General features: G+C 45.5%; 1 protein-coding gene across 1 annotated transcript; it reads left to right on the plus strand.

Moving 5' to 3' along the window:
* The first annotated feature begins 16892 nt into the window (after positions 1–16892).
* Positions 16893–24673, plus strand: LOC146342535 (vomeronasal type-2 receptor 26-like). The gene is made up of 4 exons (XM_084808583.1): positions 16893–17026; positions 21041–21265; positions 22735–22861; positions 23302–24673. Exons 2-4 carry the CDS (start codon positions 21239–21241, stop codon positions 24204–24206), a joined length of 1059 nt encoding a protein of 352 aa, XP_084664709.1. The 5' UTR covers positions 16893–17026; positions 21041–21238; the 3' UTR covers positions 24207–24673.
* The last annotated feature ends 323 nt before the right edge of the window (positions 24674–24996 follow it).

The raw sequence follows: 24996 nt of genomic DNA on the forward strand, positions 1-24996 counted from the left end.
AAAGGATTTCCAGTGTCAGAAATGCTTTTGAGATAGATATGTCAGAAGTCATAGTCTGTTGGCATAACTTCCCTTATTACAGGCTACTTCCTCAGGTCTACCAGAACATCCTGGCTATAGCATTTGCTGTAAAGGAGATAATAAAAAATTCCAGGATCTTACCCAATGTCACCCTGGGCTTCCATATCTATAATAGCCATTTTAGTGCAATCTTGACTTATCTTGCCTCATTGCAACTTCTCAGCACACGGAGCAGATTTATCCCTAACTACAAATGTGATCACCAGGACAACACAATAGCAGTCATTGGGGGACCTAACTTTGAGGTCAATCTCCACATGTCACCCATACTGAGCCTCTATAAGTTTCCACAGGTAAGATGTGTGCATGATGCATGGGAGTTTAAGAAACCTGTCATGATTCCGTTGCCTTTCAGATGTGGTTTTGTGTTTGAGATAGAAAGTGTCATGATATAAAGAGCCACACCTTTCATGAACTTTAAAATATACCTTCCATTTGTTCAGACAAGGGAAAGAACATTCTCCACATATACTGCTTTATTCACATGCATATCCAGTTATAAGAGAATGGAGAGTATCTTTATGTCTTCTCAGGTTACATATTATTGTCAAGACTGACTTCAGTTTCAGGGGCAGTTAACCGATGCTAAGCAGAAAACTTCCCCCTGATCTTCCGAATGCAATGGGTGATTACATGTTTTTTGTAGCATTCACCAGAATGAGGAAAAATAAATAGAACACTAATATGGGAGTAGGGACATAACTAGATCATTAGGTATCAGCTGGGACATTCTTTCTGGCATGCTATGTTTCTCTTTGTGGGGAAACCTTATCATGGGAGATAATTGCAACATGTAACCCCACCCCTTCACCACACATGCCTCTAGTCTGAATTGGCCCCATCTTGAAAAAGTTACACCCCTTTTTTATTCCTGAAAGTAGATGTTGGTCCTTACAAATGTCTCCGTTTTGAATGTTTAAACATCTTATTTTCTTCTACACTTTTAACTGAAATGAATATGGAAAGAATCATAGAATCATAGAATAGTAGGGTTAAAGGGGCCTCCAAGACCATCAAGTCCAATCCCCTGCTCAACACAGGAATCCAAATCAGAAGATCCCTGACAGATGGCTATCCAGCCTCATCTTGAATGCCTCCAGTGTGGGAGAGCCCACAACCTCCCTAGGTCATTGGTTCTATTGTCATATTTCTCTAACAGTCAGGATGTTCAGCCAGAATCTGGCTTCCTGTAAGTTGAGCCCATGATTCCATGTCCTGCACTCTGGGATGATCGAGAAGAGATCCTGGCCTTCCTCTCTGTGACAACCTTTCAAGTACTTGAACAGCACTATCATATCTCCCCTCAAGGCTAAACATGCCCAGTTCTTTCAGTCTCTCCTCATAGGGCTTTGTTTCTAGTCTCCTGACCATCTTTGTTGCCCTCTCTGAACCCTCTCCTGATTGTCTGCATCTTTCTTCAAGTGTGGTGACCAGAACTGGACACAGTACTCCAGATGAGGCTTAACCAGTGCTGAGTAGAGGGTAACTAGTACTTCCTGGGATTTGGAAGCTATGCTTCTATTAATGTAGCCCCAAATAGCATTTAACTTTTTTTGGAGCCACATCACTTTGTTGGCTCATATTCCACTTGTGATTGACAACATTTCCAAGATCCTTCTCACTTGTAGTGTTGTTGAGCCAAGTCTCCCCCATCTTGTAACTGTGCATTTGGTTTCTTTTTCCTAGGTGCAGAACTTGGCTTTTATCCATATTAAATGTCATTCTGTTGTTTTCTGCCCAGCGCTCCAGTCCATCCAGATCACTTCAGATCAAAAAAAAATCTGCCCAGCGCTCCAGTCCATCCAGATCCAGATCAAAAAAAAAAAAAATGCGTACGGCTAATGGCAGCCCCCATAGGGAGCCGCCATTCGCGTTCCTTATTTGGTCGCTGTAGTCTACGTAAAGATTACGTAGACTACAGCGAAAATAAGGGCAACGCAAATAGCGTTGCCCTTATTTTCACCGCAGTCTACGTAAATCTTTACGTAGACTACAGGGACCAAATAAGGAACGCGAATGGCAGCTCCCTATGGGGGCTGCCATTTGCGTATGCGCTTTTTTTTTTCCAAAGTCACCCGTGATAGGCTACGTGACAATTAACGTAGCCTATCACGGCTGACTTTGCAAATCTAGCCGTGATAGGCTATGTTAATCATTACGTAGCCTATCACAGGGGCGGTTTTTTGTTTTTTTTTACTTTTCTTGTAATGGCGGCGGCGGCAGCCGGTCGAAAGACCAGCTGCCGCCCTCGCCCCTGATGATGACCTGCCGAACCGCCGCCGGGACCCGCCACCGGGAGCAACATTCATAAAAGGTAAGTCCCATCCCGGGGGGGGGGGCGGGGGGGCAGAGAATTTCTCCCGAACAACCTTCGGATGACCGAATGTGTTGGCATTCAGCCCCCCGAAGTTTCGGGGAGAAATTCTCCCCCATCCCTAGATATTAGACAGTGGCTCTGAGAGTTCTTCTGCCAGTTCCTTTCTTACTCTAGGATGCAGTTCATCTGGCCCTGGAGATCTGAACTCATTCAAAATAATGAGGTGTTCCTTGACCATATGCCTATCGCTCTCAAGCTGCAATCCTGCCCCTTCAGCCTGTACTTTGCCTTTTCCAGGGGAGTCATAGACCCTCTTTTGGGAGAAGACTGAGCCAAAGTAGGAATTGAGCACTTCTGCCTTTTCTTTGTCATCTGTTATCATTTTGCCATCCTTAGTTAATAGCTGAACCACCATTTCTTTCCTCTATGTTTTACTATGAATGTAGGTGAAGTCCCCTGTTACTACTACATCATGCTTCCTTGAAACATCGGCTATTTGCTTTTCAAAAGTTTCATCCTTATCTTCTCCCTGATTGGGTGGCCGGTAGTAGACTCCAACCACCAGGTTCCTTTTATTCTTTGCTCCTTTTATTTTAACCCAGATTCTCTCGATAGGGCTACCAAGCTCATCCTCCTGTATTTCTGTGTAGAGATATGTATTTTTAACATATAGTGCAACCTAGGGATGGGCAGATCACTTACCTTATTCTGGGGGGGGGAGTCTGCGGGGGTGGAGGCGATCTGTTCCTCCCCCCGGGAATCCATCCAGGCTGGCTCTGCTCTGCCTTGATCCTGCGGAGCTGGCCGCCAGCTCCGCTTCGCTGGCGAATGTCAATACGGCCGGCAGCCATTGCCATGCCGTATCTCTGTAAGTCAGGCTCCGGATGCAAATGGCGTAGTGGGCGCCATTTATGACCATAAAGCTGGTAGATTAGCCTAAATTTAAGGCTGCATTTAGGCTAATCTACCGGCTTTACGGCCGCAAATAGCAACTACTATGTCATTTGCGTCCCTGTTTTTAGACATGATAGGCTACGCAAATATTTGCGAGGCCTATCGCGTGAACATTGACGCAAATGGCGTAGTGGATGCCATTTGCGGCCATAAAGCTGGTAGATTAGCCTCAATGCAGCCCTAAACAAATGCATTTGTTTTGTTTGTTCTTTAAATTCCTCCATATTTTTTTTAATGGGAAGTAATTAATTTATGCCAGCTACAGAACCGGTGTAGATCTGCTGCTGTTTTTTTGGGGGGGTGTACATCTGGACGTCAACATGGAGTCTTCATCTCTGCTGTTGGACTTCTGATATCAGTGATTAACTAACTAAGTGTGTTTTTATGGCAGCTGGAAGAGCTCAGGACTTTTTCCTCCAAGGGTGGGCCTCTTTTTCAGTCCTCAAAGGGTGGGGGGGAGATGAACCGTATATCACTGGGTTGCCCTCCCGGGGACTATCGAATTGCATCCTACGGGATATGGAAAAATATATTGTAAATTGATATATAACATATGAACATGCCAATGTCTTGAAATTATTTATTTAAACATTTGTAAATCACTCCTCCATCCACTAGAGGCAGTATACAAAAATTTGATAAAAACAGCAATACAAACAGAATAAGAAGAATACATCATAACAATAAAGTGAAAGAGTTGAAAATAGAGAGCAAAGCACCACACAACAAAATTTTATGCAAATAACAACTGGATGGATGTAGCTTGGAATAACTGAGTTTAAGAAAATTGTACAGTGCCAATGGTATGCTGAGTAAAGTACATATGCGCCTTAAAATGCTTTGGTGTCATTTCGACTGAAGTCCTTTTGAGCTCAGGGGAGCAAACAGCAGTGTAGCACTGAAAGGTAGATAGGAGTATTAGCCCTATTCTATGCCTTACTTTGGTCCAGCAGCCTTCCAGCGTCTGCCCAGGTGTGCCATAGTCTCATTGATTCTGTGCTCCCACTGCTACACGTTAGCCATCTATGAGCAAATATAGGATCATAGAATAGTAGGGTTGGAAGGAGCCTATAAGACCATCGAGTCCAACTCCCTGCTCAATGCAGGAATCTAAGTCAAAGCATCCCTGGCAGATGAGATGGCTGTCCAGCTTCACCTTGAATGCCTCCAGTGTGCCAGAGCCCACCACCTCCCTTGGTCATTGGTTCCATTATCATATTGAGCTAACAGTCAGGAAGTTTTTCCTGATGTTCAGCCAGAATCTGGCTTCCTATAACTTGAGCTCATTATTTTGTGTCCTGCACTCTGGGTTGATTGAGAAGAGATCCTGGCCTTCCTCTTTGTGACAGCCTCTCAAGTACTTGAGGAGCGCTATCATATCTCCCCTCAGTCATCTCTTCTCAAGGCTAAACATGCCCAGTTCTATCAATCTCTCCTCATAGGGCTTTGTGTCCAGTCCCCTGATCATCTTTGTTGCCCTCCTCTGAACCCTCTCCAGTTTGTCTGCATCCTTCTTAAAGTGTGGTTCCCAGAACTAGACATAGATGAGGCCGAACCAGCACTAAGTAGACGGGATCTAATACTTCCTGGGATTATACTTCTATCAATGAAGCCCAAAATGGCATTTGCCTTTTTTTCAGTCACATCACATTTTTGGCTCATATTCAGCTTGTGATCTACCATAATTCCAAGAACCTTCTCACTTGTAGTATTGCTGTTCCAAGTCTCCCCCATCTTGTATCTGTGCATTTGGTTTCTTTTTCCTAAGTGCAGAACATGGCATTCATCCCTATTACATTTCATTCTATTGTTTTCTGCCCAGTGCTCCAGCCTATCAAGATCACCTTGAATTTTGTTTCTGTCTTTCCAGGGTATTAGCTACCCAATTTTCCCACCCAATTTTGTGTCATCTGCAAATTTGATCAGCATTCCCTGCACCTCCACATCCATGTCATTACTAAAGAGGTTGAAGAGCACTGGGCCCAGGACTGAGCCCTGTGGCACCCCACTTGTTACCTCTCCCCAATTTCAGAAGATCCCATTGAGAAGCACTCTTTGAATCTAATTCTGTAGCCAACTGTGGATCCACCTGATAGGTGTTTCATCTAGCCCACTTTGACCTAATTTGCCTGAGCTGACATATTTTGAAGTCTTTGTCTTTGTCATTCATCTTCTCACATTTTTCTTTATGTTCTTCAGCTCACATATGGATCTGCTCCAGTGAGCAATAACGAAGGCCAAGCTGGTTTCTCCTACCATATGTTCCCCAGTGGAGCCCATCAATATAAGGGGATCCTCCAGTTACTTCTACATTTCCAATGGATATGGATTGGGATAATTTGTCTGGATGATGGCAATGGAGAGAGATTTGTACAGGACGTGCTTCCCAGGTTTGCTCAGAGTGGTATCTGCTTTGATTTCATAGAAGTATTACCAACATTATCATTTTCTGGTAACATTGCTGATATGGTGGCAGAGGGCTTAAAAATATTTAAGGTTATCAAGACAAGCACTGCAACTGTTGTGGTCATAAATGGTGAATTTCAGACAATGATATTTTTGAGAATGTTCCCCCAGGCTTCTGGATTTGAGGACATACCAATGAAGACAAAAGGGAAAGTTTGGATTATGACAGCACAGATGGATTTCACATCACTTTCCTTTCAACGAGACTGGGACATACACTTCCTCCATGGTGCTATATCCCTTGCAGTTCACTCCAAGGAAGTGTTGGGATTCCCACAATTTCTTCAAATGAGAAATCCAATCTTTGAAAAGGATGATGGCTTTATCAAGCCCTTCTGGGGGAAAGTATTCAACTGTTTGTTTCCCAGCTCTGAGGCAGAACAGACATCTGGAGAAGTCTGCACTGGGGAAGAGAAGCTGGAGACCCTTCCTGGGTCTGTTTTTGAAATGGGCATGACCGGCCATAGCTACATCATACACAATGCTGTCTATGCTGTGGCTCATGCTTTGAATTCCATGTATTATTCCAAATCAAAACACAGAGTGATGGTGGATGGAATTAGGCAGAAGCTTTTAAACCAGAAGCCATGGCAGGTATGTCTTCAGCATAGTGTTACAAGAGAGCTCACCTTATGCTTGGGATGGGAACAGCAGATCAAAACTGTGCAGAGACTTGCCTCTGTATCTAACTGCTAGCTGTGTAATAACTTCCATATTATGACCAGTTAACTGATTCACATTTTGTCAAAACCCTAGGAAGTGGAGGTCCTTGTGGCTGTGGGTTGGAGGGCTTTGGGTTCACATGGGAAGAGTTGACAGTAGTGCTGTCCTCCTCTCCACCATAGTCGCCCATCAAACCAATAACAACTGTGGATTGCTGATCTCTAGGATATTGGTGCACAATAATCACAATTCTGCTGTTTCAGGTAATTGCATACCTGCATCAGCAGAAGGTGAAGTTGATGAAATTTCCATATCCTCTTGCTCTCTGCACACACATCTCAGTCATTTTCAAAGCTTTGATACACGTCTTCCAACGGTCAATAAAACAGACTCCCATATTGGGATGTTGGAGAATTCTACCACGGACCCCAATGAAGCCAGATTCCAAGAATCCGGCCCCACTGGGGTTTGTGGTGGAATGGATCATTCACCTCTGCACCCCTCCGGGATCCGTCCAGGCTGGATCCTCCATGCGGTGATCCTGCAGAGCCAGCCGCCATTGCTGTGCCTTATCGCTGTGCTAAGTCCGGACGAAAGTGGTGTGCACTACACCATTTGCGTCCCTGTTTTCACATGATAGGCTATGCAAATATCTATGTAAATAGAATTTGCATAGCCTATCATGTGAAAACAGGGATGCAAATGGCGTAGTGGATGCCATTTGCGTCTGCACTTAGCACAACGATACGGCATGATAACGGCGGCCGGCCAGCGGCCGACTCCACAGGATCACCATGGAGTGGAGCCAGCCTGGATGGATTCCGGGGGGAGGGATGGATCACCTCCCCCCCATGGACCCCCCCAGCTGGAACAAGGTAAGTGATCCACCCCTCCCTACTCCCAGACCAATTCATCTTCATTGTCTATTTGAAATATATTAATATTATGTATTACATTTCTATACTGCCCCATAGCCAAAGTTCTCTGGGTGGTTTACAGAAGTTAAAACAATATATACAATATAAAAATTTTAAAAGCCATTTAGATAAAAGCACAAGAGAATTTACACAAACAACATGTAATGAGAAACAACTTTGAACAGTCAGTCATAACTAAAGACACATCCAGGACTGATTAAAACATATAATGCGCTGCCAAATGCCTGGGAAAATATGTGGGTTTTAACCTGGCACTGAAAAGATAGCAATGTTGGCACCAGGTGGACCTCATATGGGAGCTGGTTCCACAGATGGGGGGCCACCACAGAGAAGAACCTCTTCCTCATTGCCGCTGTCCAAGCTTCCCTTGGAGGAGGCACTTGGAGGAGGACCTTAGATGGTGAATGTAGCAAATGGGTAGGTTCATTTTGGGAGACGTGTGCCATCAGGTACTGTGGTCCCAAGCTGTTAAGGCTTTATAGGTTAAAACCAGCACCTCCAATTGAGTTCACAAGCATATAGGCAGCCAGGGCAAGTGGACTGGAGTCAGTCTTATATGCACAGACCTTCTAGTCCAAGTTATCAATCTGGCTGCTGCATTTTACACAAGCTGCAGCTTCTGAGCTGGCTTCAAAGGCAACCCCATGTAGAGTGCATTGCAGTAATCTAACTTAGAGGTTACCAGAGTATAGACCACTGAAGTCAGGTTATCCCTTTCCAGATAGGGCATAGCTGGACCACCAACTGAACTTGGTAGAAGGCGGTCCATGCCACTGAGGCCACCTGAGCCCCAAGTGACAAAGATGGTTCCAGGAGGACGCCCAAGTGATGGACCTGCTCCTTCAGAGGGAGTGTGACCCCATCCAGAAAGGGTTGAACATGCTCCACCCGGTCAGCAGAACCGTCCACCAACAGCATCTCAGTCTTGTCTGGATTGAGCTTCAGTTGATTAGCCCTCATCCAGTATGTTGTCACAGCCAGGCACTGATTCAGCACATCCACAGCCTCACCTGAAGGAGACGAAAAGAAGAAATGGAGCTGCGTGTCATCAGCATACTGATGACAGTGCACCAGCTCTGGATGACCTCACTCAGCAGTGTCATGTAGATGTGGAACAGCATGGGGGACAAAACTGACCCCTGTGGAAGCCCATATTGGAGAACCTATATGTAGGGTAGCCTGACCACTGAAGTCCTTGCATTGGTAACTTCACCTTTAGATTAATCTAAGGTGCTTGACGTCGTGCCACCTTTGCACTTGGTCTGGGAGCTGCAGCTAGTGCAGAATACAGCAGCCATGATGCTCCATGGAGTGCCTGGTTGTGCACATATTATACTAGCATTGAAGCAACTGCACTGGCTGTTGACTAACTAGCAAGCCATGTACAAGATCTTGCTGTTAGCATCTAATGTCCTGAGCAGCTTGGGATCAGGTTACCTGGCAGATTGCTTTCCCCAGTATAGATCTGTGTTAGCAATAAGATCATCAGAGGATGTCTTGCTGGTTGTACCATGATCTGCAGACCAACATCTCGCAGCAACTGAGAAGGAAGCCTTCTCCATGGAGGCACCCAATGTACAGAATGATTTACCCCATGGTATCCATGAGGCACCAACTATACCATGTTTTAGGCACCAGTTAAAGACCCATTTCTTTACTGAGGCCTTCCTTGAGTGAATGGTCTGCCCAGACAGTTTGCTTGTCATTATGGCTTTGTTTTCATTGATTTTAATGCTTTATTTGTGTTTTATATTTATATTTTAGCAATTGTTAGGTATTTCATTGTATTTTAGTGTATACTATAATCTACCACATTATAATATTTGTTTGTTAGTTCAGAATCATACCATAATCTGAATTGCAAGTATCTCACATATTCCTGATGATTCTCTTCATTTAATCCAAAAACTAGGTCTCAGCCAAAATCACCTGACCACAGTATCACACACCATGCTCAGATACTGAAAGGGTGGGGAAGTAATTTGGGCAATTTCCAAGTGGGAAAGATGTGAAAACTAATTGACATTAACAACAGAAGTGATGGAACTCTCCACAGTTTTGCTAACTGATGGCCAGATATTCTAGTAGAGCAGAGATAGGCAACCTGGGATATAAAGTGGCCCTGAATCTTCATGCCCTACATATGTTTTGGACTATTTATTTATATATTTGCAGTGTTTAAACCTCCACACGTTAGCCAAAAAGCATCCCAGAGCAGCTTATAAACATAAGTAGCATGACAGCCCTTGTCCTCAGGCTTACAATCTAAATTTAGGACATGACAGAAAAGGAATGAGGTGAGGGTGGGAAATCTCATGGCTGGGGTCCCAATCTGGCCCTCCAGTGTTCCCCAGATGGCCACACCCCTGTCCCCTTTTCCCACCTCTTTCCCTGGTTTCCTGGTTCTTGTGCAGTTTTCCCCCCTTTCTAAAAGGTTGAAATTCCTTAACTAAGGCTTTGTTACTGGCAGTAAGATTTTAAAGCTACAATATACTGGTAACTTTGGTAATTTGGCCCCACCCATTGTGCTTTTAGACACACCCCATTTGTCTTCAGCCTCATCCACTATTGGAATGCAGCTCCCAAGTGCTTCTATGAAATTGAATTTGTCCCTTGGGCTGGAAGAGGTTTCACCCACCTAAAATAAGACATAGGGAGGGACTCCAAGCCATAAAAAGTCCAGCCAGCATGCCCAACGTTCAGGGCTTATGGGTATTGTAGTCTAAAACATCTGGAGGGAACTGGGTTGCCTAATCCCTTCTCTGCTGTGATGGGAAAAGTAGCCCACATTCTGATGGGCTGTAGCCTATCTGTCCCCAACCCACCTGGCATTTCCCTAGAATGATGGCAAGAATCACTGCCCATGCTCCGATTGGCTTAAGGAGTCCTGTGGTGTGGTGCCCCCCTTCCTGTGGAACTCCCTGCCTCTGGAGGTCAGGCAGGCACCAACGTTGTGTTCCTTCTGGTGCCTCCTGAAGACATGGTTATTTTAGGAAGCCTTCCTTGAGTGAACAGCTGTGGTTTATTAAATCAGGTCTTATCGGAACTTGTTTCTTTTAAAATGTTTAAATTGTTTTGACATGGTGGTTTATTCTTTTATCCTTGCTGTTTACCACTCCAAAATCTTTTGATGTGGAGTGGCATATAAATATTCAATATTGTAAATAAGCAAACAAACAAACAAATAACATAAAATCATCACATTCCACCCAGCAAGCTCCGGCTATTGGGTGGTAAACAAACAAACAAACAAACACATAAACACACACACACAAACAAATTCTCATCTAGTTACGGCTACCGGGTGGTATAGAAATGACATGCAAGCATGCAGGAATCCAAATGAAAGGTTACTGTAGCATGGATCACAGGAGGAGGTCTATCTTAGGGATGTCAGAGAATTTTGCCACGAATCTCGGGGAGGCCGAATGCCAGCGCATTCAGCCCCCCGAAATTGGTGGCGAAACAGTCTGCCCCCCCAGCCCTCCCCCCCTGGGACGGGACTTACCTTGGGCAAATCCTCCTGGCAGTGGCAGCTCCGGCAGCAATGCGGCGGTGGTTCGGTGGCGGCGGCTGCGGCGGCTGGTCTTCCAACCGGCTGCTGCCACCGCCATTTCCAGTAAAAAACAACAACAACAACAAAACCTGATAGGCTACATAAAGATTTACATAGCCTATCACAGCTAGATTTTTAAAAAATACTGTGATAGGCTACGAAAATGTTTACATAGCTTATCACGGCTGAGTTAAAAAAAAAGAAAAAAAATCTGCGCGTACGGAAATGGCGGCGCCCATGGGCACCGCCATTTGCGTTCCTTATTTTGGCATGTCTAGTCTACATAAACATTTACGTAGACTACGGCGAAAATAAGGGGAATGCAAATAGTATAGATGCTACGTTATTTGCGTTCCCCTTATTTTCGCTGTAGTCTACGTAAATGTTTACGTAGACTAGACGTGTTAAAATAAGGAATGCAAACCGCGGCGCCCATGGGCACCGCCATTTGCATATGCGCAGTTTTTTTTTCCCCACTCAGCCATGATAGGCTATGTAAACATTTACGTAGCCTATCATGGCTGACTGCAGGGACGCAAACGGCGGCGGCTACGGCCACCGCCATTTGCAGCCCGGCTGGCCAGGATTCGGGGGTGGAGGGATGGAGTGCCTCCCCCCCGGCCAGAATTTGGGGGGGGGAGGGACAGAGCGCCTCCCCCCCGGCCAGAATTTCAGGGGGAGGGATGGAGTGCCTCCCCCCCACCGCAAATCAAATTTCAATACCGGTAAGGGACTTTCGTACATCTTGCTGTACCAGCCTAAGGAGATAGGAAGGTGGACTTTTCTGCAGTGGCCCCATATCTCTCAAATACATTATCAGCTGAACTCCATCAACTCCCATCACTATAGGCCTTCAGGAAATTGCTCATAACTCATTCATTTTCCATGCCTGTCTCTTGATTTGTGTTTTGTTATGGATCTGCTGATGCTTTTGACTGCAATATTTTGGAGGGAGAATACCTGTTTTATTGTTGTCTCCAGGTTTTATTAATTCTGATGGTTTTTGTTGTATTGTTCTTATTTTGTAACCAACATTGAGTGGGTTTTGTACCCTAAAGGGTGGCTTAAAGATATTTAAAATAAACCAGTAAGCTGATAAAAGGCACTTTGAGATATACAAGGCAGTGTACCTCTAGTTACAATGCTGAATCAATGAGCATTCCAAGTGGTGAGTCTGAGCTCACAAGAACATGTTGAATACCACTCGAATAGGAAGATGAACTACCACTAACAGTACCTCCATCTTTGTCTTGATGAACTCTCAGTTTATTGGCTCTCTTCCAGCCCATTGCCAAATCCATGATTTAGAGCATCCACTATATTCTATGAAAAGGAGAGGTAGAGCTGGATGCCATTCACATATCGGTGACTTCTCAGTCAAAATTCATGGCTGACCTCACCCAGTGTATGTGTAATGTAGATGTTAGACATCTACGGGAATAAAAAATGAACCCTACAGAACCCCGAAGCATAACTGCCAAGGACCTGAGTAGCCATCTTCCAGAACCACTGTCAGGGAGGAATGTAATTACTACCACACAGTACCTCCAACATCCAACCTAGCCCACCCAGTGGGACACCATAGTTGATCATAGGGATCCTGAGCCAAATCAGTCTCCTTCAGATCATTTCTGGTGTTTGTTGAGGTGAAGCGGGCTTCCTTTTGAAGTGGTCAGAACTGAAGCTGGACACTACACAAGGCTTCAATTGGGATGCAGCTTTAGAAAGGCAGACAGCGTATCTCCAAAAACAGTTTATTCTGCTTTCTTTCTCCAAATGCTGATGCGGGAGTGCGGGGAGCATGGTTTAGTGACTGACAGGTCCACATTCTAGTCATATGGTACATTTCACTAGGAGCTCTCCAATCGTTATGCTCTCTGGGAGGGCAAGGATGGGACTGTGAAATTACCATTCTTCTGAGGCCACAAAGGTTCTCTATGGAACAAACAAACAAAACCCTTAAACTGGTTTTCAGGCATCTATCATTCACAAACTTTGCAGGTTTATTGCCTAGAGACAGTTCCATGATGTGTGCCATTTTAATAGAAACTGTCCAAATATCCATAGAGAGATAAGCACATCATTCTTGGAGAGTGGGTGGGAGGGATACTCACAAAATGTAAAGGCTGCTATTGCGTAAAAATCACTACACCTATTCACCTGAAAACATGGAAACCTTGATACCCCCCAAAGGGCTACTATCTCTGCAAATGTCTTCAATTTTGCTGGAATGCTGGACTACATGGGACTTGATCTGATGTAGCATGGGTCTTCTTATGTTCTTAAATATAGAGTGCCTCTGAGCATATGCAGAATGCTTTTCTTTCACCACTGAGCACTTACACTCTCCCCCTATCAATTCTATTCCCTTCCTCATCCTATCATCCTCCAGCAACTCATCATAAAAATAGGTGTCTTGTTTTGTCCAACTCTCCTCTACCTCCTCCTTGTTATGGACAAGCTCTCATTGTATCTTCCTCCCCATAACTTCATTTGTGCCAAGACTTCACCAAGATTCAGCCAATGAGTCTGTTTTCAAAACTAGGGCTAAGTTATGGAGAAACTCTGAGCATCTACTAAGTGACTTTCCCTCACCACTAAAGCTAGAGTTCATGCAAAACAAAAAACAAAAATAAACACACACACACCCCACGACAAAACATGAATAGGATTGAGCTGAAAGGGCAGTCAATTAATTAGATGGGATTGGGTAGGCACTCTATTAAGCCTGCAGTACCATGCTCATAACTCTGGTCTTTTTTCTGAGTAAACATACAGAACATGGAAGTGCAAACCTCCCTGCAAAAATAACTTGTGCTGGAATCCTATGCACACTTTTCTGAGGGTACGCCTAGTTAAACTTAATGGGGTTTCTGAGTAGGCATACATGGGATTGCATAAATTAGCAGTATTTATCTCCCCTCCACTAAAAAACAAAACAAAAAACACATCCTCTTATTTTTATTGAAGCTTTCTGTTCATAGTAGGGATGTACGAAAGTCCCTTACCTGTATTGAAATTTGATTCGTGGGGGGGGAGGCGCTCCGTCCCTCCCCCTGAAATTCTTGTTGGGGGGGAGGCGCTCCGTCCCTCCCCCCTGAAATTCTGGCCAGGGGGAAGGCGCTCCGTACCACCCCCCCGAAATTCTGGCTGGGGGGGTGGCGCTCCATCCTTCCACCCCCAAATCCTGGCCGGCCAGGCCGCAAATGGTGGCAGCCGTAGCTGCTGCCGTTTGCGTCCCTGCAATCAGCCGTGATAGGCTACGTAAATGTTTACATAGCCTATCATGGCTGAGTGAAAAAAAACCCCAAAAACCACGCGTACGCAAATGGTGGCGCCCATGGGCGCCGCCATTTGCATTCCTTATTTTGGCATGTCTAGTCTACATAAACATTTACGTAGACTACGGCGAAAATAAGGGGAACGCAAATAGCGTAGCGTCTACGCTATTTGCGTTCCCCTTATTTTCGCCGCAGACGTGCCAACATAAAGAACGCAAATGGCGGCGCCCATTGGTGCTGCCATTTGCGTACGCGCAGGTTGTTGTTTTTTTCACTCAGACATGATAGGCTACGTAAAGATTTATGTAGCCTATCACGGTATTTTTAAAAAATCTAGCTGTGATAGGCTACGTAAATCTTTACGTAGCCTATCACTTTTTTTTTTTTTTACTGGAAATGGCGGCGGTGGCATCCGGTCGGAATACCAGGCGCCGCACCTGCCGCCACCGAACCGCCACCGGAGCTGCCGCCACCAGGAGGATTTGCCCAAGGTAAGTCCCGTCCCGGGGGGGGCGGGGGGCAGACCGTTTCACCACCAATTTCGGGGGGCCGAATGCGCTGGCATTCGGCCTCCCTGAGATTCATGGTGAAATTCTCTGACATCCCTAGTTCATAGGAACATAGGAAGCTGCTTTATACTGAGTCAGACCTTGTGTCCATCTAGCCTAGGAATGTCAACACTAGCTGGCAGCAGCGGGTCTCCAGAGTTTCCGGCAGGATTTTTTCCTAGCACTACCTGGGGATGCTGGGGATTGAACCTGGGACCTTCTGCCTGCCAAGCAGGTGCTCTACCACAGAGCTACAGCCCTTCCTATTGCTGGATAAATGACAAACAAAACAGCCCCAGATTTGTTTCTCTGCAACCATGTGAACCCACTTTTCTCAAAGACTTGAGTGAGGAGAAGGAGAAAAACCAACCCTCTTGTCTGTTTGTATAAAGTCAAATACAGTTCAGAACTTCTCTTGCCTACTGAAGAGAATTATCTTTAAGAATTCCCCAAGATATGATCTGGGTGGAGTAAACAAGAGAAAGAAAGAACAGGATAGGGGAGGGAAGAAGAAAAGAATGGTGATTGGAAATGTGCTGGGATGGGGTGCAAGAGAGAATTCCCTAAGCCAAGTGGCTCCTTTCAGAGAGGTAGTACTTCAGAGGAATTTAGGAGACTGTGGAGGTTTTGTAAGGATTGCATGTTCTTAAATTAACTTTATGAGGTGTGGTGGCTGAAGGCTTTTTCTAGCCTTTTTAAAACTGTAGGACCTATTTAAGAGCCTCAGCAGTCCCTCAATCATAATGCCACATAGGCCTAACCCTCCTTTTGGAATAATTTGAGTCCTACAGAGATTTAGGAGAAATTAAAGTGGAGGGGGAGAAAGAAGTTTATGGAGGCTGATTGGATCCTTTGCTTTACTGAAGCTACTAAACATCTGCAGAAGCCAAAGGTTCCAGTTTAAAATCAGATTAAATTAAAATCAGATGCTGTGTGAAATACCAGTATTTCACATGGAGCTCTTCCTTCCCTTCCTTCTCCCTCTTCAAAATTTAATTGCAAGCATGTTCCCAACAGTGGGCATGTAACAGCAGAAAAGTAGGGAGAAAGAGGTTTTTTGCACCTACACCCCCACCCAAAAACAAAGAACCCTACACCTGAGCTGAGCGATAGTGACCTCCTAATGGTCACCTTAAACACCTCTAATCCCCTGTGTGGCTTGAGAGTTTTACTTTTTGTTTTAGTCTTTGACAAAAGGAAAGTTAATTTACGCATGACCAGTACAAATGCCACAGGATATACCATCTGAACTTTGGCAGGCTCAGGCAGCTCCATAGGGGCTGCCAGGTCCCCAGATCCCATGCAGGTATGTAGAAGCACTCTGTCTGTCTGTCTGTCTGTCTGTCTGTCTATCTATCTATCTATCTATCTATCTATCTATCTATCTATCTATCTATCATCTACCTACCTACCTACCTACCTACCTAATCTTTGCTTGGACAGATTTTTTTGAAAATAGCAAAATTTACCTGTGACTAGCATGAAAGCCACTAGACCCAACTGCCTGAAGTTGGGCAAGTTTAATGTAGAGATGTTGGAGAAATCCGCCACTGACTCCAGTGAGGCCGGATTCTTTGGAATCCTGCCCTCCAGAGTCCATGGTGGAATGGCCTTCCCCCCACCCCTGGAAATCCCCCCCCCGGGACAGACCTACCTGGTGGGGGATGCGGCGGCGGCGGATGTGGCAGTGAATGCAGCGGCAGCTCCAGCTCATCTTCCGGCCACTGCCAGGCTGCTGCAGCTGTAAATGGTGGCTATTGTAGCAGCCGCCATTTGCGTGCCTGCATTAGGCCATGATAGGCTATGTAAATACTTACGTAGCCTATCACAGCAAAGAGCAGGGGCACAAATGGCGGCCGCTACTCCATTTGTGCCCCTGCTCTTTGCCATGATAGGCTACATAAGTATTTACGTAATCTATTACCGGAAAGGCAGGGATGCAAATGGCGTAGAGGCTGCCATTCGTGTCCCTGCCTTTTGCTGTGATAGGCTACGTAAATACTTACATAGCCTATCATGGCCTAATGTAAGGATGCAAATGGCGGCCACTACGATGGCTGCCATTTGCGGCTGCAGCAGCCTGGCAGTGGCCGGAAGTCTGGCTGCAGCCGTCACTGGCTGGCGGCGTCGCGGCCCTGCCGCAGAGCAGAGCTAGCAGGGGAGGATTCCGAGGGGAGGGATGGATCGCCTCCCCCCCCAACGGATCCCCAGAATGGAACAAGGTAAGAGATTCATACATCCCTAGTTTAATGAGCTTCATGGGGGATACCAGGTCTCCAAATTTCTTGTATTTCTCATACAAACTCAAAACGTTATAGCTGTTTCTGTTTTCCAATGCAAGTCAATGGGAAAATGTTTTTTTTTTTTTTTAAAGGCAATTAGACAGCTCAAAAGATCTGGGCCACAGCTCAAAAAGATCCAGGGCCCATGCAGGTTCCCATCTTGACAATGCCCCTGCCACATACCCTTTTCTCCCAACCAGCAATTTTTTGTGGTTTCCCAGCTTTTGTGCAATTTCCATTCTAAAAAGTTGAATTGCTTCCTCGAAGGCTTAGTGACTACAGTTAAGAGCTTTACGCTACAGCAGCCTGGTATATTTGGTATTTTGGGCCCTCCCCTGTGCCTTTGGATCTGCCCGCCACTGTAATGCAGCCCTTGAGAACTTCTCTGAAATTGAATTCAGCCCTTGGGCTGAAAGAGCTTCAACATATCTGGTATATATCCTATAGCATGCATTAGAATTAGGGATGCAGAATCTCTGGTCCATGGGCCAAAAGCTAACCTCCAGGCCTCCCAGTCCAGACCTCCAGACTCTTCTGAGGCAATGCCCCTGAATTGGCCCCACTCCAGGTTACCAATATTATTAATTCCAACTACATTTTTTAAAAATCATAGTTGGAAGGAAGTTTTGATTCCTTCCAACTACAAAGGGAAGCTCACACACATTGGGAAAGCAGAATGCCTGGATGTAAATGTCTCCATTGCACCATTGCTCCCTGAACAAAATTAAGAATCACTTCTGTAGCTCTACCCATTTTTGCTCTGCCCCCACACAATGTTTCATTGGCTCCACCCATTTTTCCCTTTGGATCTATCCACTTTGGATCTGTCCCCGCCCACGGCTGAAATGTGGTCGAGGCAAAACCCCGGACAGGTTTTGACTGAGGTAATATTAGGGATGTACGAAAGGGACTTACCTGGTCCCGCAGCTTGCTTCGCGGTGGTGGGGAGGCGCTTCGCTTCTCCCCCCGAAATTCAGGCCGGGGGGGGAGGCGCCCCGCCTCACCCGGCCGAAATTCAGGCCGGGGAGAAGCGCCCCATCTCCCCGGCCAGGAAAGAAAAAGTGAAAAAAAAACAACCTGTGATAGGCTATGTAACGATTTACGCAGCCTATCACGGCTAGATTTCCAAAGTCAGCCGTGATAGGCTACGTAAATCGTTACGTAGCCTATCACGGGTGACTTTGGGGGAAAAAAAGCGCGTACGCAAATGGCAGCGCTCCATGGTTGCCGCCATTTGCGTTCCTTATTTGGTCCCGGTAGTCTACGTAAAGATTTGCGTAGACCACAGGGACCAAATAAGGAACGCAAATGGCGGTGCCCATGGGGCGCCGCCATTTGCGTACGCACTTTTTTTTTTTCAAAGTCACCCGTGATAGGCTACGTAACGATTAACGTAGCCTATCACGGCTGACTTTGGAAATCTAGCTGTGATAGGCTACGTTAATCGTTACGTAGCCTATCATGGGTTTTGTTTTTGTTTTTTTACTTTATTTTGTAATGGCGGCAGAGGCAGCTGGTCAGAAGACCGGCTGCCGCCCCCGCCCCCGCCGAACCGCTGCCGAATCGCCACCGGGACCTGCCGCCAGGAGGGACATTCGCCAAAGGTAAGTCCCATCCCGGGGGGGGTGGGGTGGTGGTGGAGAATTTCAATTTCACCAATTTCGGGAGGCCAAATGCGTTGGCATTCGGCCTCCCGGAGATTCAGGGAGAAATTCTCCACCATCCCTAGGTAATATGGGCCCCAACAGGAAAAAAGGTTTCCCACCCCACCCATACAGTGAGTAGTGTCAGAGTTAAAACTGGGAGGTACCAGGCTATGTATTCAGTGGAGTACATACCCCCAGGCTTTCTTGGGAATATTCCTGTTCTTATGGAGCATGACCTGCAGTAGCAATGGTGGGGACCATATGTAGAATGGCATTGTGAGGTAATCACATTGCAATACAGCAAGAGGTGAGACTATGTTAAAAAAACAAACAAAAAACTTTAAAATTTCATTATTGATGTTTCAACTAATTTTTAAAAAGGGGGGGGGGAATCTGCAATTCTACAGATCAGTGGCAAATATATGCAATTGTGTATTGTGTACCCATTCGGCTCCATGATACAAATTATTATAAACTTAACAATTGATTGCAAAGTTGTCAATTTATTTTCAGGGGTGCAATTATCTTTCTGTAAATCTAGGTGTCGGGAGGTTTAATTTAAGACTATTATGAACTCATCTGGATAACACTTTAGAGTTGAAACGGAGTGAACAAAAAATCTTGCTCCATATTAATGTATAGATACCTTGGCATATTTTCCAGCAAGTTCATATTTTTTGTATGACTTAATTTGCATGTAATCCTGGAAAGTAAAAAAAAAAAAAAAATGCTCTGCAGGTCAGTGGAATCTCTGTGACTCAGAAAAACCCAGTATACTGAGGAATCCGCAGGTTGGATTCATTGAAATCCAAAGTCGTTTCAATCCATTGCAGATTTCTGTAATATTTCTAGGCAGAAGCAAGTGCTAGGGATGTACGAAAGTCACTTACCTGAACCCGAAAGTTGATTCATGGTGGGGGGGAGGCGCTCCATCCCTCCCTCTGAAATTCTGGCCATGGGGGAGGTGCCCCATCTCTCCCCCCCAAATTCTGGCCGGGGGGGAGGTGCCCCATCCCTCCTGCCGCGAATCCTGTCCTGCCGGGATGCAAATGTCCTGCCATTTGTGTCCCTGCAGTCAACCGTGATAGGCTATGTAAATGTTTACGTAGCCTATCATGGATGAGTGAAAAAAAAAACCTGCACGTACACAAATGGCAGCGCCCATGGGCGCCGCCATTTGCGTACGTGCGTGTTTTTTTTTTAACTCAGCCGTGAGTTACATTTACGTAGCCTATTTTTTTTTTTTTAACTTGGAAATGGTGGTGGCGGCAGCCGGTCGGAAGATTTACGTAGCCTATCATGGGCTACATAGGGACGCAAATGGCATCCCTTACTCAGGACGCCATTTGCATATGCAGCAGCCCGGCAGTGGCTGGAGGCCCTGCTGCAGGTTGGCCTGGTCAGCGGCTCTGTGGCCTGGCTGCGGAGCGGAGCTGGCCGGGCAGGATTCCGGGGGGGAGGAACGGATCGCCTCCCCCCCATTGAGGATTTCGGGGAGAAGGACGGAGCACCTCCCCCCCACTGCAGATGTCCCTGGACGAAACCAGTTTTGTACATCACCAGAATTCCGCCACGGACTCCAGTGAGGCCAGATTCCTTAGAATCTGGTCTCCTGGCCACTGTCAGGTTGCTGTGGCCACAAATGGCGGCCATCGTAGCGCCTGCCATTTGTGTGGCTTCTTTTTGCTGTGATAGGCTATGTAAGTATTTACGTAGCCTATCACAGCAAAAGGCAGCCACACAAATGGCGGAGCGGCTGCCATTTGCGTGGCTGTCAAGCCGTGATAGGCTACCTAAGTATTTACATAGCCTATCACGACTTGACACCCATGCAAATGGCGGCCAGCATAACGGCCGCCATTTGAGGCTGCAGCTGCCCAGCCGTGTCCGGAATTCCAGCTGCGGCCAACCCCGGCCCGCAGCTCTGTGGAGTTGCCGTGGAGCAGAGCCAGCCGGGGAGGATTCCTGGGGGAGGGATGGAGTGCCTAATTGCAAATGAGCCTCTTGGAAAAGATCTGGCAGATGACAATGAGAAGATGAAATAGTGGCTGAAAATTATTGGTTCTGTGCCACCTGAATCACCATGTGTTTGGTTAGACTCATCAAGCGTCATATAAAACATTGTGGTGGTGGTGGTGGTGGTTGTTATCTGCTTAGCAATAAAATTATTACTTCTGGTAGCCATCATAAGCTTTTGAAGGACTACTAACCACAGCACTTAAGTTGTAGAATTTTTGATCCCTTTGTATATTTGCTCCTTTTTCTATATCCTTATGTGGTCATTTGATTTATCCATATTCAACTTTAGCTCCACCACTATCTGAGAAGCGTCTCATTTAACAACACTGTTGGGGAAGACATTCATTTCAATGAAAATGGGGAGTTAGAGGCTGGATTTGATGTTATAAATTGGGTCACTTTCCCAAACCACTCCTTTCTTCGAGTAAAAGTGGGTGGGATAGACCCAAAGGCTCCTGAAGGAAAAGCATTCACCATCTGTGAGGACATGCTAAGGTATAACATGCTTAACCAGGTAAGTACCAATGCACAGTTTGGGATGTACCAAATCATTTCCTTAGTGTTAAGAAATGGTTCACTATTCTGACACAAAAATAGCTCTGCCTCTATCTTTTAACCTTTAGGTGAGGTCTATTAAACTATGATTTCCAACTGCAAAAATTAACACCATTTTGAAGCTATAGTACTTAAGTGTAGTTTGGCCTCAAAGACTTTCATCCTATACACACTTACATGGGATGGTGTCATTGGTTAGAATACAGACGATGGACACAATCCTAAACCATCACAGGTTGGGAGAGGCATTTGTGAGGCAAGCTCTGTGTTTGGTTACAGTGGGGGTTTATCATTATTAATTATGCCTACATGGAGTCCCCGTCCCCAAGTGTGGAAATGTAGGGTAGATTGCAGATTTAGGATGCGATGCTATATGTACGTAGCCAAAAAAAGTCCTACAACTCCCAGCATTCTTCAGCCAGCATGCTCGCGGGGGGATGCTGGGAGTTGTAGGACTTTTTTTCTAAGCCTGCAAAGGATTGCACGATATGTTACTTGCCCATCTTTCTCATATTCAAACTAATTAGACTTAAATCACAGCTTAATTGTCCTACTGATTTCAGTGGAACCACCTGAGCACAACCAAAGCATTCTGCATCTAACCCATTGTTTCAAGATTACACAAGTAAACCTCTTATTGCACAATTGGGCTTTGAACTGAAGTCCCTTGTGCCTTCCCCAAATAATCATAACATAATGGTGGAGATTCTACATATCATAGGGATGATATATCACATATCATGGTGGAGATTCTACATATCATAGGGATGGCGGAGAATTTCTCCATGAATCTCGGCCCCCTGAAATTGGTGGTGAAATTCTCCGCCACTCCCCCCCCGCAGGATGGGACTTACCTCCTTCGAATGTCCCTCTCAGTGGCAGGTCCCGGCGGCGTTTCGGCGGGGGCGGGGGCGGCGACCGGTCTTCCGACCAGCTGCCGCCACCGCCATTACAAAGTAAAGTAAAAAAAAAAAAAGTGATAGGCTACGTAACGATTTACGTAGGCTGTCATGGCTAGATTTTCAAAGTCAGCCGTGATAGGCTACGTAAATCTTTATGTAGCCTATCATGGCTGACTTTGAAAATCTAGCCGTGATAGGCTACGTAAATAGTTATGTAGCCTATCACGTGTTTTTTTTTTAATTTACTTTTTTATTTCGTGGCCGGGGAGACGGGGCGCTACCCCCCGGCCTGAATTTCAGTGGCGAGAGATGGGGCGCCTGCCCCCCGGCCTGAATTTCGGCCGGGAGTGGCGGGGCGCCTCCCCCCCCCCGAACGCAGCTGCGGGACCAGGTAAGGGACTTTCGTCCATCCTTACCATCACACAATAAACCACCCCATCCTTAACTGTCAACTTACCTGTGAGATATAAACTCTGTAAAGCTACTTTATGGATATGAAAACATTCTCCTTTTCACTGATGGACAGTCATGGCCTCTTTCTCTGTGTAACGACAATTGCCATTCGGGTTACATCAGGAAAAAGAAGGAAGGGGAGCCATTTTGCTGCTATGATTGTCTTCCTTGTCCAGATGGGAAGATTTCCAACCAGACAGGTAAGGGATATTGTGTAAACTGTTGAACTAATATATTGGTCATGATCCCTAGTTTCCCTGATGCTGTAAACGTGAGTAATAATTTGGTGATGGGAATGGTTTCAGATAGGATGATAAATCTGATATAACCACTTACTTGTGTCTGTGCAAGAATGGAGATAGTAATTACTCAATAATTTTGATAGGTATGGAGAGAGACAGAAACATTCAGTGGTAGCATTAAGTTTCCATGGTTGGTTTAAGTCCCAGGTCCTGAGTTGCTTCTGGACTCTCACTCAGCATGGCTTTGTGCACACTTATTGCATGAGAAGACTCTAAAATTGTCTTTCAAGTTTCACATTAGTAGTCTTAATTCAGAGCTTTATACTGTTGAGCAATAATTAATACAAGGCAATATACATAGTCATGGCATGCATTAAATCTGATGCTTTCTTTTCCAGACATGGATTACTGCTTTCAATGTCCAGAAGAGCATTATCCAAACCAGAACCGAGATTTATGCATTCCAAAAAATATAAGTTTCTTATCATATGAAGAACTTTTGGGGATCAGTACGGCCGCTGTTGCTCTTTCCTTTTCCACCATCACACTTTTAGTGCTTTGGATCTTCATGAAGCACAACGACACTCCCATTGTCAAAGCCAACAACCGAAAGCTCACCTTCTGTCTCCTCATCTCGCTCCTGCTCTCCTTCCTTTCTGCTTTGCTCTTTGTGGGCCGCCCTGAGAAGGTGACATGCCTCCTTCGGCAGACTGCCTTTGGCATCATCTTCTCAGTGGCTGTCTCCTGTGTGCTGGCCAAAACCATCATTGTGGTTCTAGCTTTCATGGCCACCAAACCAGGGTCCAGCATGAGGAAATGGGTGGGGAAAAGACTGGCATCCTCTATTGTTCTATCCTGCTTCCTTATACAAGTGTCTATTTGCACTGGGTGGCTGTCTACCTCTCCCCCATTCCCAGATTTTGACATCCACTCTATGAGTAAGGAAATCATACTAGAATGTAATGAAGGGGCAAACATCATGTTCTATTGTGTCCTGGGCTTCCTGGGCTTCCTGGCCATTATCAGCTTCATGGTAGCCTTTCTATCCAGGAAGCTGCCTGACAGTTTTAATGAAGCCAAGTTTATCACTTTCAGCATGCTGGTCTTTTGCAGTGTCTGGTTGTCCTTTGTTCCAACATACTTGAGTACTAAAGGGAAATACATGGTTGCGGTGGAAACCTTCTCTATCTTAGCCTCCAGTAAAGGTTTACTGAGTTGTATCTTTTATCCAAAATGTTATATTATTGTCATGAGGCCTGAGTTGAACAACAGGGTGCATCTAATTAAAAGAAGAAATATTTAAAGTATCTAAAATTCTATGACCTTAATCCATAGATTAAGCATGCATAAGCATGCATAAGCAGTGGGAGACCAACTTGTTCCATTGGCATTGAAGGGGGGAGTTAATCATGCTGGATTGTCTATGTTATCTGTTGTGTTCTTCTCTGGAAGAGAAGGCCATCATTGGATGCCTGCTGTAGGTCTCCCAACCAGGCCATAGGACTGGATTCCACAACTACCACATTTCTGTGCTGGAGAGGAACTGGAGTGAGTGTAGAACAAGAGACCCAATGCTGAGCAACAGCGACAGTCATGGAAGATCTAGCCCTGCTCCAGGTAGCTGCATAACATGTGGCTGCAAGGCAAATCCTCCAGGAGCTGGGTCTCTCTTTGGAATTCGTTAAAAATGTAAAAGTGTAAGGCCCTGGACTAGCCAAAGTTTTCCATCTATTGAAAGCAATGGGAATTAAATCAGCTGTGTCTAACATCTTTTATTGGTTGAAATGGGAATTAATCATCATGAATTATAGAAAGCAGACCTATCTCCACACCCCCAACACAAAACTAGTGTTATTTCTCTTGCATGTGGATGGAATCCAGGATGGATCTTAAGTTAAATTATACTCATATTATGTTTTCCTCAAATCTCCTCAGGAAAATAAAATATTAGTGATCTAATTGTCAGCTTTGGGCAGCTTCCACAAAGCATCTCAGTCAAGTAGGGTGGGAAACACCTAGCACGAGGAAGGGTTGCTCCATTCGCTGGTAACTGGGAAGCCTGGCTTTTGATTCTTATTGTTACTTCCAGTGAC

This window comes from Heloderma suspectum, chromosome 6 (genome assembly GCF_057233095.1).
Source record: "Heloderma suspectum isolate Gila_16-S chromosome 6, 16-S_ref, whole genome shotgun sequence".
Classification (NCBI taxonomy): Eukaryota; Metazoa; Chordata; class Lepidosauria; order Squamata; family Helodermatidae; genus Heloderma; species Heloderma suspectum.

Bases quoted from the DNA above. Each gene is read 5' to 3' on its own strand.
- LOC146342535 (XM_084808583.1), top strand. From the start codon at position 21,239: ATGCTAAGGTATAACATGCTTAACCAG. The intron at 21,266-22,734 runs GTAAGTACCAAT...ACTGATGGACAG, and splicing joins GGTATAACATGCTTAACCAG to TCATGGCCTCTTTCTCTGTG. The intron at 22,862-23,301 runs GTAAGGGATATT...TTTCTTTTCCAG, and splicing joins GAAGATTTCCAACCAGACAG to ACATGGATTACTGCTTTCAA.